The sequence below is a fragment of the Cataglyphis hispanica genome, chromosome 10, assembly GCF_021464435.1.
Source record: "Cataglyphis hispanica isolate Lineage 1 chromosome 10, ULB_Chis1_1.0, whole genome shotgun sequence".
Lineage (NCBI taxonomy): Eukaryota > Metazoa > Arthropoda > Insecta > Hymenoptera > Formicidae > Cataglyphis > Cataglyphis hispanica.
In genome coordinates, this window is record NC_065963.1 from 5538767 (window position 1) to 5551309 (window position 12543).

The following is a 12543-nucleotide window of genomic DNA, read 5'->3' on the forward strand; positions in this document are numbered from 1 at the left end:
CAATCTTTCCAATTGATATAAAAGATAATAAACACTAGCTATTAATTAAATGACGGGAAAAAGAGAGGAGTGATGAGGAGATATCAAAATTTTGTAATTAAACTAATTAAATTGAAAATAATATAGATGCTAAAGTATTTGCCATATATAGCTATTATTGGTTTATTACAAGATATTATTAATATATGCAGAAAATATTATTAATATATACACAAAATAAATTTTTTTATACATAATTTGTTAAAATTAAAATTAAAATTATATAATATATATTATGATTGTTTTAAAATACCAATAAAAGTCTATTTATTTAATATTTTTATCATATATATTGCTCCCCTTATTTCCTAAAATAAATATAAATTAATTTTTATCAATAATCGAAAAATTGATATAGCATGGACATGAACCAATCGGTTGTTTTATCATGTCACCGAAAATGAATATGGCCATGTAGTATCAAGCTGTAAAATAAACGTAAAGGCGCTACTGTACGGGAGCTATTGTACGAAAAACACCAGCCTCTCTTAGGCTACTCTCTGATAGAAGGCAAGTGTTTATCAATGCTTATTATTTGTGGTTAGCTACGGACAGTTCATTAATTACAGTAAATATCGTGTTAAAATTATTTGTTAATAACTAATTAATTTACTGGAAAAGTATGCCGGGTGGAGTTGAACACCGATCTGTTACACCACTGATACAATTGATTCGAGATTTAGGCCGTGGTGTAAGTATAACGTTATTTACTCCAATTATATAATTTTTCCTATGTATTTTCTAATATTTTTATTTGTTAAGTTATATTGTTATTGATTTATCAATATCAAAAAAAAATTTCTGAACAAATCATCTATCTTAAGACTATTAGTATCTTAATTAGTTGTTTTATTACGAGGTTATATATCTTCAAAATGTTGGATTCAATTTGGAAAAATCGAACAAGAAATATTTTTAGGGAAAATATATCGTACTTAAGTTATTTTTTTTTATTTTCAATATACTTGTTTTTTTATGCAGAAATTTCAGATTTTTGAATTACATTTCTACAAGATATAATTTCGATAAACATCATATGTTATATTATATTTATATATATATATATATATATATATATATATATATATATATATATAGAACATGTATAGATTAATTTTTTTTTAATGAGATAACTCTCTTGATGATTTCTGAAATTATATGTTGCAGAGGAAAGTTGTGATAGCGAATAGATTTCCTGATGAACAAGCAGCGCGTACTCAACCTCCGCCACATGTACCAGGAGGACCTTATCATAAGACTTCTCAGATTTATTATTACACTCGAGATGCAAGGGGAGAAGTTGGACCACCATTATTGATTAGTGGATCAAAACAGATTGGCATAGAGTAAGTAAAATTTATCAATTAATTTAAATTTGCCTAGAAGAATCAAAATTAATGTAAATATTTTTGAAACATATATATGCCTTTGGTACATAATTGCATAAATAAGTAGCAGAATAATTTATAAATAGAAAAGGGGAATTCTTTTACTCACACATATTCCTTAAAACTCTTAGGAATGAATGTCCTGCTGAAGAGAAATACCTTAGCCCAGGAAAAACTTACAATTGGGATTCTTAATTTCATAAAGTTCACCTAGAAGATATTATGCTGCAAATTATACATTGATGTAATATATTATACAATGGTAGATTTGCTCTGATAATTATTGTACATAGAAAATAAATTAAGCTACTTAATTATTTATTGTATAATTGACTGTTCACTTTATATCCCTCTAAAAAATTATCTTAAGTAAAATTACAAAGACATCAGAGCAAAACAAACTGAAATGAAGATGCACACATAAATATTCTTTATATTTTATACAAAATATTATACTTTATAGATAGTATTTTGTACAAATGTTGGAGTCAGATTTTTGATACTGAGGATTGAAATGTGCTGCTAAAATATATTTTATAAAAGTCAGGATTAAAGTAATTTAATTTTTAATCATTAACACATTGTATAAATTAATAATAAACAGGAATGTCTCGTATACATAGATATGCTGCGAAAAACAGACATGTATACATATATATATATATATATATATATATATATATATATATATATATATATGTATCGGCACAATATCTCATAGATAAATATAATACATTATTACATACATATACAGAGTAAAATATGCGTTTTCACAAAATACATGCGGGACTAAAAATAATATTGACATCGATATAAATTTGTACAGCCTCGCTTAATTAGCTATCACACTGTAATATCTAATAATATCTAACATGGTATGTTAAATTCTTGGATTCTAATTAGATAACAACAGTTATATAGCGAGCGCAAAGCGTTCGCCAACTAACAATTACAGAAATTACAAGGAGAAACAGGAGGAGAAAGAAGTGAAATAACTTCTCTTCTCCAACAACAGTTTAATAGGGGATTTGATTCTGATAATATTGTATCATATCATAAGTTTTAGTACGGAAATTGAGGTAGCTGTTACGTATTACATTAATCATGAAGATTGCCGCATCTCGATCGGTAGCAGTGGGCACGAATCGGCTACGTAGGAGCTTGATTGTTTGTCCACGGAAGCAGGGTAATCCTGTGTCAAGCATAAGAGAGACGAGAGAGATGATGGCTTCCTGGTAAGGCCTATAAAATAGAGAACATTCAAATAGATATATTTAAGCAGTATATATATTTATATTTCTTATTACGAATAAATATTTTAATTTTTGCGCTTACCTGACAGCGAGAAAAGCTTGCACGCACAATTCCATGAACCAACGGAACGGCGCAGCCTCCATTTTGCCACCCATGACGAGTACCATCTCATCGGTGAGCTTGATATCAGGCTCGAAGCCCAGGTTACCGCCGGGCGAGCTCTCGAACATGAAACCGAAGTCGATGTGTATGATATGGCCTTGAGTATCTATCATAATATTGCCATTGTGTCGGTCTTTTATTTGCAGAAGATAGGTTATCACACTGTACGCTGCCATCGATTTGACAAAGTTACGACGAACGTTTTGAAATTCTTTGGTTGTTTCGTCCCCGTGTTGCGTGATGAAGTATTGATACATATCACTGTCTGTTGTACGTCCGAGCTGGTCCCTCGATGTTGCGTGCGGCACGCATTCTATCACGCCGCACTAAATACAGGAATATAATTATAAATGAGAGATACTTATTAAATATACTAACGAAAAAAATGTCGATATTTATCTCACCCCAGGAGCTGTGGCCACCACTCTATAGGGAAATAAGAACAAGTTCAGCCCAACCTTTTGGAATATATTCTTAAAAATGCTAATCACTTGCAGAGCCAGCATGTCTTGCCTGACATCATCGCCAACCTTGAAAATAGCGGCTTGCCATGTCTGTTCTTCCAGTTCTTTTTTGGTCTCGAACTTCCCGTTAGTCGAGACCGCTAGCGCGATATTCTCGAGTTCATTGATACCGTATCTCTGTACTTTGAAACGTGCTAAGAACGGTGCCTTAGCAGCGCTGTAATTATAAGTCAAATATATAATACTTTATAATAAAAGCATCTTATGTAAATCATTGTTTCGTGATCATCTTTCTAAATCGTACCTCTGCATAGGAGTACCACTTTGATAATCTATATCGATAACCATCGCTTCAGGATTCGATGGTAGATAGCAACCGGGTTGTACTTTCACTCTCGCTAAGGCTTCTAGACATGCGGCTTTGCGTTCTGGCCCCTTGGGATATGGTCGGATTTCACCCGAAATATTGGTAATCTTTTCGAAAAAGTCGAACTCCCTCTCGTAAAATTGTTTTGCTGGGCCAGACAGTGAATTTAGGATATTTTTCGTCAACGAATCTAATATGTCATATAGCACGGAATCCTTCACCTGCTTATCCTCGTCCACATACATATTAGTGTGCATATTCCATATCAGTTGATGCGCTACTACCTAAAACGCATTATAAATCAAAACAGTTACAAGCGAATTTCTTTTCCGATTTAACTTAATCACAAATCTTATTACCTGCGATCGTTTAGCGATTTTCTTGATAAATTCGATTACATAGCCCATTGCATCGTGACGGACGGCTTGTACTAGCTGAGGTATATAGAAAAGCACAGCGTCGGCGGGATAACTATCTAATACTTGCACTGCGTACTGCGCCGAAATAGGGTGATGCGGAAATTGTCGCGAGAAATATGCCAGTGCTTGAATCGGAGACACTCTTGCCCATGTTAACATATAAACTAACTGAAATATAGAATTAGATAATTATATCATAAATGCATTAAATGGAATAATAATATCCAATGTATAAATATGTAGTAACATTATATATCTCTAAGACTATTAATTGTATATTGATATATTGCAAATTATTAAATAGTGACCCGCTAACTAAAAGTTATTATGCATAACGTATTCAAAATCTTACTTCAGGTACATCGTTGAGCAGCGTGTCCGTCGTGACAAGATATTGCAATGCTTCCGACACATGCATGACTGGTATAGGTTTAAGACGCACCAAACCGCAGATCTCCTTGATAATGACTTCGTGATTCTTCAATCGCACTGGTAGGAATATTGCCAGGACGGGACTGATCTCCCACGCGAGTCGCGTATACTCGCGCCAACGATCGTTCATTCCTTTGGCGCGCCAGTCCGCAATACTTCCTTCTCCTTGCAGTGCGAGTTCCGGTCTTCCGCTAGGATTACGCCAGACCTACACGATATATTCAAAAGCATTATTTTCACATCAAACAGCGATAAAACATAATATATAATAAAAATTCATTGAGCATTCTCACCAGTAACATCTCGATTTCAACTGCTAACAGCTCGAGAATCAAATTTCTTTTCTTGATATAATCCTTTACGAGAACATTGGCATTTACAATTCGTTTGCTGCGATTGCTACGCTTGCCTAATGTATTGCTACTGGTAGACATTGGCATGGTATTCATCCACACATTGCTGGACGACTTTGAAAAGTCGTTCGGTGTGGGAGCAAGCGTGGCGGCTAATGAACCGATTGTCTCGCTCGGAACAATTACCGCGGTTGTACAGGTTTGAGAAGTAACTATTTCAAATTCGTTATCGACTCCTGTCATCATTAAGTACTTTTTGTCGCTATGCATTACCTGTAGAAAGTGAGCAAAGCAGAGTAACGCGGACAAATAACGATATTGAGGAATTAAAAGAGATATTTGTAAAACCTTTATGATTATAACAATACGTCTTAATTTATAAGGTATAAGTATAATTTGCTCTTACCTGCCAAAAGCGTATTAATGTAACTATGTCCTCGCTAAGTTGATCAATCTCTTGGGTCGGTAATTGGCGTTCGCGACAGAAATAATCCAGGCAATTGGAATAAATGCGTTCACGCAAAACGTTTTTGCTCAAAGTCCTGCAAGAATGAATCCACTTATATAATTATTTTTTATCACAGTTATTATTTAAAAAATTATTCATTTCGTTTATTTACCTCGGTAAAACGTCACCTTGTAACAGCACCAAACCGCACGAAAGTAGCTTGAAACGAACACCAACCGCGGCAACGTGCCGATTAATACCAGGTTCCTCACCGGACGCACCGACAGTCATGGGTAACGAGCGATGTAACAGTACGGCAATCATATCGACTGTTTCCTGGCAACAGTACTTGGCTGTCTCGACAAGCTCGACGATAAAGGTCACCCAGATATCATGTGGTTTCACATGCGGCGGATTGGGCCCGAGCTTGCAACCTTCATAGACTGCGAGCGGACTGACCTCTTCCTCGTTTGGTGCGAACAGACCCATCCTCTTGTCAACAGTGTACTGCCATGCGAGCAACATCTCTTGCAAGAAACGCAATTTCAGATCGGGTCGTACAGTCAAGATCCATTGCCAGCACTCGACCGCTGTCGTCATAGCCGCGGTCGTAAACAGTTCTATCTGCGAGCATGCGACTGTGTGTAGCAATCGTCTATGTATTCCTGAAAAAATAATTAATGAAATTACGTGAAGTGAAGTTGAATGGAATGGCCTGTTCAAATTTATAAAGTTTAGTTACTATTCAAATTTACCGGGCATGGATATTAAGAGAGCAGTGGCACGCCAGAGAGCCCCGCGATGAGCGGTATCATCACGATCCTGACAAGCGCGACGAACGGCCTCGATCAACCTATCGATGACTTTATCTCTGCTTTTTTCTAGAGTCATCTCTGTGGTTGGCGACTCGGTGCGTGCGAGAGCAAGCATACCCGCTACCTCTCCGGCATGCCAAGATCTCGTAGACATCATCGATAGCAACCATGAACTTGTGCCCTTCGGACCGCGTGGCCTCTTATCCAACGAATTCGTCTATAAAATATGATATTTCATTAGTATAAAATTAATAGCAAGTTATAATTTACATAATGCATATATAATATGTTTAACGTCACTGCATACATTTGACGGAACTACTGTGGGAATTGCGGTGTCCACGAATTCGAGGACAGAATCAATAGCCAACGACAAACCAGAATGATGTCGCATGCCGGAAGACGGTATTTGATTAATATATTCTTGTAGATGTGATCTAGTAGCTTGTGGTGCCCATTTCATAGCCTCCTGCACTATGCCTTTACATCTCGCAGTAAAATCCTTCACAATAATCTGTAATAATTCATGCATTATTATAAAATCTGTTTTACTTTAGCAAATAATCTAACATATAAATTACATAACAATATCATACCTCTCTTGCTTCGAGAGTATTCATAAGCTCAATACTATATGGTGTGCTGGGTATTCTCAAACTGGGAGTTTCTTCATTTGGATCAAGTTGTAATGAATATGATAAAATCTGCAATAATATACTTGTATATAAAAAAAGTTTACAAAACATATAGGTAAAGTATGTGATAAAGTGATAAGAATACCTGTAATGTATCCAACATACTCCAGAGGACTTTGCAATTCCATAACAAATGCGGAAAAGCATCCACTAATGCACTGAGATACTTATCCGCCACTCTCCTGATTTGCTTGTGCACATGATTGAAACGCACCAACAGGAATTGCGCATGATTCTCAAGTTCTCTTTCGCGTTGTTCGTCCTTCGGTTTGCGCTGCATCACATCTTTGAATTTCGCAAAGACAGAGTCCGCCACGCAACATATACATTGCCACATGCCACTCTTATCCTTCTGCAAATCAGTATCGCACAGGTATTCCATTATCGGTTGTAAACTGGGTTCAGGACTGTTTGCCACCCGTAAGGTCTCTGACCAATAAACGGATAACAAATATGTGCATTGCGCAAACTGCAACTTAGTCACATACGCTGATATATCGTTTGTACTGGAAGAAAATCACAAGAAATTTTAGCAGATACTAAATAATAACATATGTAATAGATTCTAAATAATAAAAGATATATTTAAAAAATATATAGATAATTAAAATATATAGATAATTAAAAAGATATATATTTAAAAAATAAAATCAATTTCATCTATCAATTTCTCTTAATAATAGAACAATGCATATCATTATATATTTTCTTATAATTAAGACAAGAAAATGTCATATGTTTAATTTTCAAACTCAATCTTTATAACTGAAAAAATTAATTAAAGATTGAAAATAAAAAATGTATAATGATTTGAAATAAAGCATACCGGGTGCTTATTTTTAATACTTGACTCCGCAACTCCTGTAATTCGTTCAATGAGACACTATCATTGCGTACCGCTGATGTGTACTGTAACTCTCGCATTTCAAGACGAGCACTAGTCTGGGAAATAAGATAGGGCGACTTGACTGCGATCTCCTTGACGCCTTCATACCATTCGTGCGGCCACAATCTTGACGGATGATCCGCAGCAAAGCCCATTATAACGCAATATAACCAAAAATCCTTGAACAGTTTCAGAAGTCGTTTCTGTGGATGTCTGATCGGTGGTAGACGCCGCATCAATATCGCGATTACGGGGATGAGTACTCCTAAATTTCCAGCACTGCTAGCTGCTTTCTGTGTCACAGGTTTATCATATTTAAGATATTTTTCTTTTATATTTTGTTAAAATTAAAATAGATTAAAGCAATCTTACCGACGCGACGATACTATTTGGCATCTTGTCGCTGGCGCGTTTACCCTCGAGTCCAAGCTGTACAAAAAGCTCAAGAAGATGCAACAACAAATCATCCAATTCTGACTCGCCTTGCAGATTCGCCGCTATGTTCGCCAGCGCATTCGTAACCGCCTTAGAAACGTGACAATACTGCTTACGATCATCGTTCGCGGCGTATGTCGCCGTACTCGATCCCAATGACATGGAGAACATTTGCATTATTCCTTCGTAAATCTACATAACAAGTATTCTTGATAATAATTAATCAAAGTTTTTCATTCAAATGACTCTAAAAACATTAGAATCGTTGCTAACCTTTGGTTCGCACTTGGCGATGATCATGCAACCCAATTGATCCACTATGAGAAAATCGAGATCACTGGGAGTGCGACAGAAGAGTTGTTGGAAAAACGGGAAAATGGTGCGCATCGTCTTCGGGGTATCCTTTAGCGCCACAGCCACGTGGCCCAACATGATCACAATGTTCTTCGAAACTACTTCGTTCTTCAATTTCTCGTCATTTTCGCTAAAAAAAATCGAATGGATATATATTGTAATTTTATTTACGTATATTCGTCAGAAAAATTATAAATTTCGTTATCATCAAATGGGCATACCCGTCGCTTATATCCGCAGTATACAATCTGTTCGAAACGCTGGCCACGAGCGCTGGCACGCAATCCGGATTCACAGAGTGTGCAGCTTCCAAGGCGATGCAGAGATTGCCGATTGCTGCATCGCGAAGTTTCTCAAATGCAGTATGCACCGATGATGTCGTTTGCTTTGTGTCGCTAATTTCCTTCCCTTGAACTGTCCAAAAATATGTGAATATGGGCTATATTTATTACAAATAATTTCATAATTAACACATTGACAAAAATAATATGCGATAAGAGAGATGCAATTTACCTAGCAGTACTACATTACCTAGCACTTTAAATTGATGTTCTTTCATGGAGTATTCGCTATGTTGTCGATATAACTTCAAAAGAATTGGCGATGGCGCAACGAGAAAGTCTCGTAAATAATATATCGATGTGCTGGCTATGTTAGGAAATTTTTGTGCCAATTTTCCCAATCCTTCGAGACAAACCATCAATAATGGCATATGTGCCAACACAAGCTTGGGTCCATGGTTGGAATTAATCTTTTCCACGAGTCGTCCGCATAAACTATCCGCACCTGAGAATCATAATTTATATACATAAATATTATACAATATAAATATATAAATATTTAGATAAAACTTTCTTTCGCAGCATTGCCTATCACAAAGTTATCGATATTAGTCATTTATACATAATATTTGAAAAAAAAAAACACTGCAAGAAGGAACAATCAACGGATTATTATCGTGCCACTAAACAGAGATGCATATATTTGTTAATAATTACACTAAAATAATGAACATGTTAATAAGGAAGTAGCACACACGGGTAAATCAATATACCCTTGCCGATCAGCATTGAACTGATATCTGCGAACAGCGCGGACAAATCATATTCGCCGGATACTGGAAAAATAATGTGAAAGAATTTTAAGAAATCTGTACTTACTGAGTTACGTGTTATATAATCGATACAGACATTGATTTCTCGCGGTCACACTATCCATGCGCTTACAGTTACGAGCACAATCGTGAAACTTTTCCAGTGTATAAATTATTATTCTTACATGAATGCGCAATCTATCTAATTTTAGGCAGAAAATGCTTTCGTGACGCGCGATCTTTATTTTGTCACCGACAAAGGTGAAATATATGCTCACCTGTCTCGTCGCCAATCGCCCAGACCAGCAGATCCACGCACGCGGAGTTGGCCATCACATTCACCTTAAAGCGATTGACGGTACGGAAATTCGTATCAATGTCCTCGCGTTCGCTCGCGTCGTGCTGTCGCGATTGCAGCTCCGTTTGGCCCGAGAGGAACAAACCTTTGACAAATTCCTGCACATCCCTCGTGAACGGGGCCGGTAAATCGTGCTGATTCTGCAGGAGCTCGCGCAACAGAGCCACCATCACTAGATTCATCGTCTCGCTGAATGTACGGTATGGGAAAATGTGTACTTGGCCAGAACTGTAAACCTAAAATAATGTTATAATTACGATTATTTATAACTAGACACACAAAAATAATAGAAAATAATAATCATTAATATAATTAATTCACTTGTTGCGCTTCTTCATCTAAAAACGTCAGAATCTCCTTCGTAAGTAATTTTTTAGCTAGAGCTAGCACACTCTGCAAGTGAACCACGGTGAATTGCATCCCGGCTCTTCTCTCAGGACTCTCGTTGCATCGCATCTGCGGGAATTGATTGAAACTCGATCCATAACGACTGAAGAAATATGTTGTCGGGTCGTACGGCACCGACAGGAAAGACTGTAACGATGGTCTCTTGCCGCATTGATAATCGTGACTGTCATAGCCTGGTAATGCTATGTTGTCAATACACGTATTAAAGTTACCGCTCAGAGATCGCGGGATAATCGGTCTAAAATTTGAGAAGTTGTACTGTTTTTTATCGGGCATCAAGCGGTTCTCGGTGCTGCTTGCCGGCGAGGGTGTCTCCCGGCGCGGAAAGATGCGGCAAAGCAACGGCGGATCCGCGCACGCGAAGCGGCCCATCGATCGTGCCAAACCAATCAATACTGGCACCAAACATTTGCATAATGATACTGAAACAAATGTAACACATCGGGAATGTAATTTAACTGAAGCTTCTCATTTCTTCTAATAATATAAAACATAAATGGTTCAAGACAAAAACTCAGTATTTCAATGATATTACAATAAAAATAGATTTACAATATATTCTGACTTATTCTTCCTTCCTATCTTTTACTAGTACATATTAAGTTAAAAAACTAATTTTTTAATATTTTAGATAGAATTGTCATTTGTATGTTATCATTGCAACTTGTAATGACAGGTACAACTATATATATGTTCTAATATATCTGTTGTGGTATTTACTTTTTGCTTGCAAGCCCCGATTACTATTTTGATCTTTATATCCACGTATCAAATTGGTCAGAACCGCGAGGATCTCAACCTGCGTCGAAATAATTTCTTCTCGTACTGGTTCGCATCTGGCCGCCACATCGCTCAATAATGTGTTCAGGCAGAAACTGAAGCGTTCCGCCACTGGAACTCTTTCAGTGAGTGAGCATTTCACCTCATCCCGCCACACCGCTTTTGGAAGACCACGCAATAATCTGAGCAGATATGGTAATATTCGATCTCGGTGTTGTAATCCAGATTCCAAAAAATAAATTCCCAAGGCTATGGTCGCATCCTGACCCCTCTGATCCAAGCGGTATACACCCTGAGCAGAATCTTGCGGACATAACTTGTACAATTTAGCCACCTGCAATTCAATATGAAAAGAATAAGTTCTCTTCTTTCCTTTTTCATGAAAATTGGAATAATCATGTTTTTTTGGTAATTGGATTATGGGAAAAAAATAATGAATCTAAACTCTCTTCTTGGACGCAATCTTATAAAATATCATTAAGTATCAAAATATATTTATAAATAATTGTAATTTTATATTATAATTACTTTCTATGATAAAACTTCAAAAATAATTGCACATGTCTATTATATAGTTTTATAATTTTTTTTTATAGCAAATAAATTTTCTGAATATTTCTATCTTATATATTTATCCTATCATAAAAATATTATAATGTTTCTTAAGATCTCTTTCAAACAGATTATATAACTTATGTAACTTTTTTGACATACAAGGCAGCGGTTAATTATACGTCACAAACAATAATAATCCTACAAGTGTGTCTTTTGGATTATGTCATAACACAAAATATGTCAAGATATCAGCTGACATTTCCTGCATTTAACCCTGATACGTCAAGTCGACAGAAATGTAAAATAATGGCTTTTCGTTAAATTACCGAGAAATTAATTAATTTCTCTACAATCAGAGAATTCTATCTGTAAAAGCTTACCTTTTCCCATGGTGTAGGTTTGATAGCGGCTAAACATCTCGCCAATTGTTGTACGGCGTTCGAGAAAAATAACTTCTCGTCCGCCATCATTTCGCAGCTGACCGATCATTAGCACTGGCTATGTATCAGCCGAACAATTCAGAATTCAAGTAGTATTTTGCATTTGCATCCCACTCTGCGAGAACTTGTTGTCGATAATGTCGTCTGCTAGAGTACGTTCCTGAACCGCGAGAGGAAGCACAAAACCTGTTGGATAGATCATTGGATTTGTGTAGCTGAATAATAAACATGCGTCATGCGTAGAAATCACATGTTTAATATACAGATTACAATGTGGCATTCTTTATTTTGAATTCGTGATTGATTGATTTTAGACTTTGCATATATTTTATTAGTTATGCGTTTTTATGCAAATAGATCTTAATAATCATTAATCCTCCTTTTTTTTCTATTTTTTA

At 36.1% G+C, this 12543-nt stretch overlaps 2 protein-coding genes across 3 annotated transcripts; one reads left to right on the forward strand and one right to left on the reverse strand.

The window, feature by feature from the left end:
• The first annotated feature begins 517 nt into the window (after positions 1-517).
• LOC126852459 (NADH dehydrogenase [ubiquinone] 1 alpha subcomplex subunit 7-like) lies at positions 518-1744 on the forward strand. Its single transcript, XM_050597298.1, has 3 exons — positions 518-730; positions 1207-1385; positions 1559-1744. The coding sequence occupies exons 1-3, from the start codon at positions 662-664 to the stop codon at positions 1620-1622; spliced, it is 312 nt and encodes a 103-aa protein (XP_050453255.1). The 5' UTR covers positions 518-661; the 3' UTR covers positions 1623-1744.
• Positions 1745-2034: 290 nt separating this feature from the next.
• Positions 2035-12304, reverse strand: LOC126852506 (phosphatidylinositol 4-kinase alpha). 2 transcript variants are annotated; one of them, XM_050597350.1, is made up of 23 exons: positions 12086-12304; positions 11091-11484; positions 10284-10792; positions 9883-10198; positions 9566-9628; positions 9043-9297; positions 8733-8925; positions 8431-8641; positions 8095-8349; positions 7663-8015; positions 6922-7342; positions 6738-6845; positions 6449-6655; positions 6082-6358; positions 5499-5991; positions 5285-5420; positions 4819-5151; positions 4446-4733; positions 4034-4261; positions 3612-3958; positions 3248-3524; positions 2763-3169; positions 2035-2669 (listed from the first exon to the last, which is right to left on the reverse strand). In XM_050597350.1, exons 1-23 carry the CDS (start codon positions 12173-12175, stop codon positions 2444-2446), a joined length of 6387 nt encoding a protein of 2128 aa, XP_050453307.1. In that variant the 5' UTR covers positions 12176-12304; the 3' UTR covers positions 2035-2443. The 2 variants fall into 2 exon arrangements, with proteins under 2 accessions (XP_050453307.1, XP_050453308.1); XM_050597351.1 differs by lacking the exon at positions 9566-9628 and having other exon boundaries at positions 12086-12303.
• Positions 12305-12543: the final 239 nt, after the last annotated feature.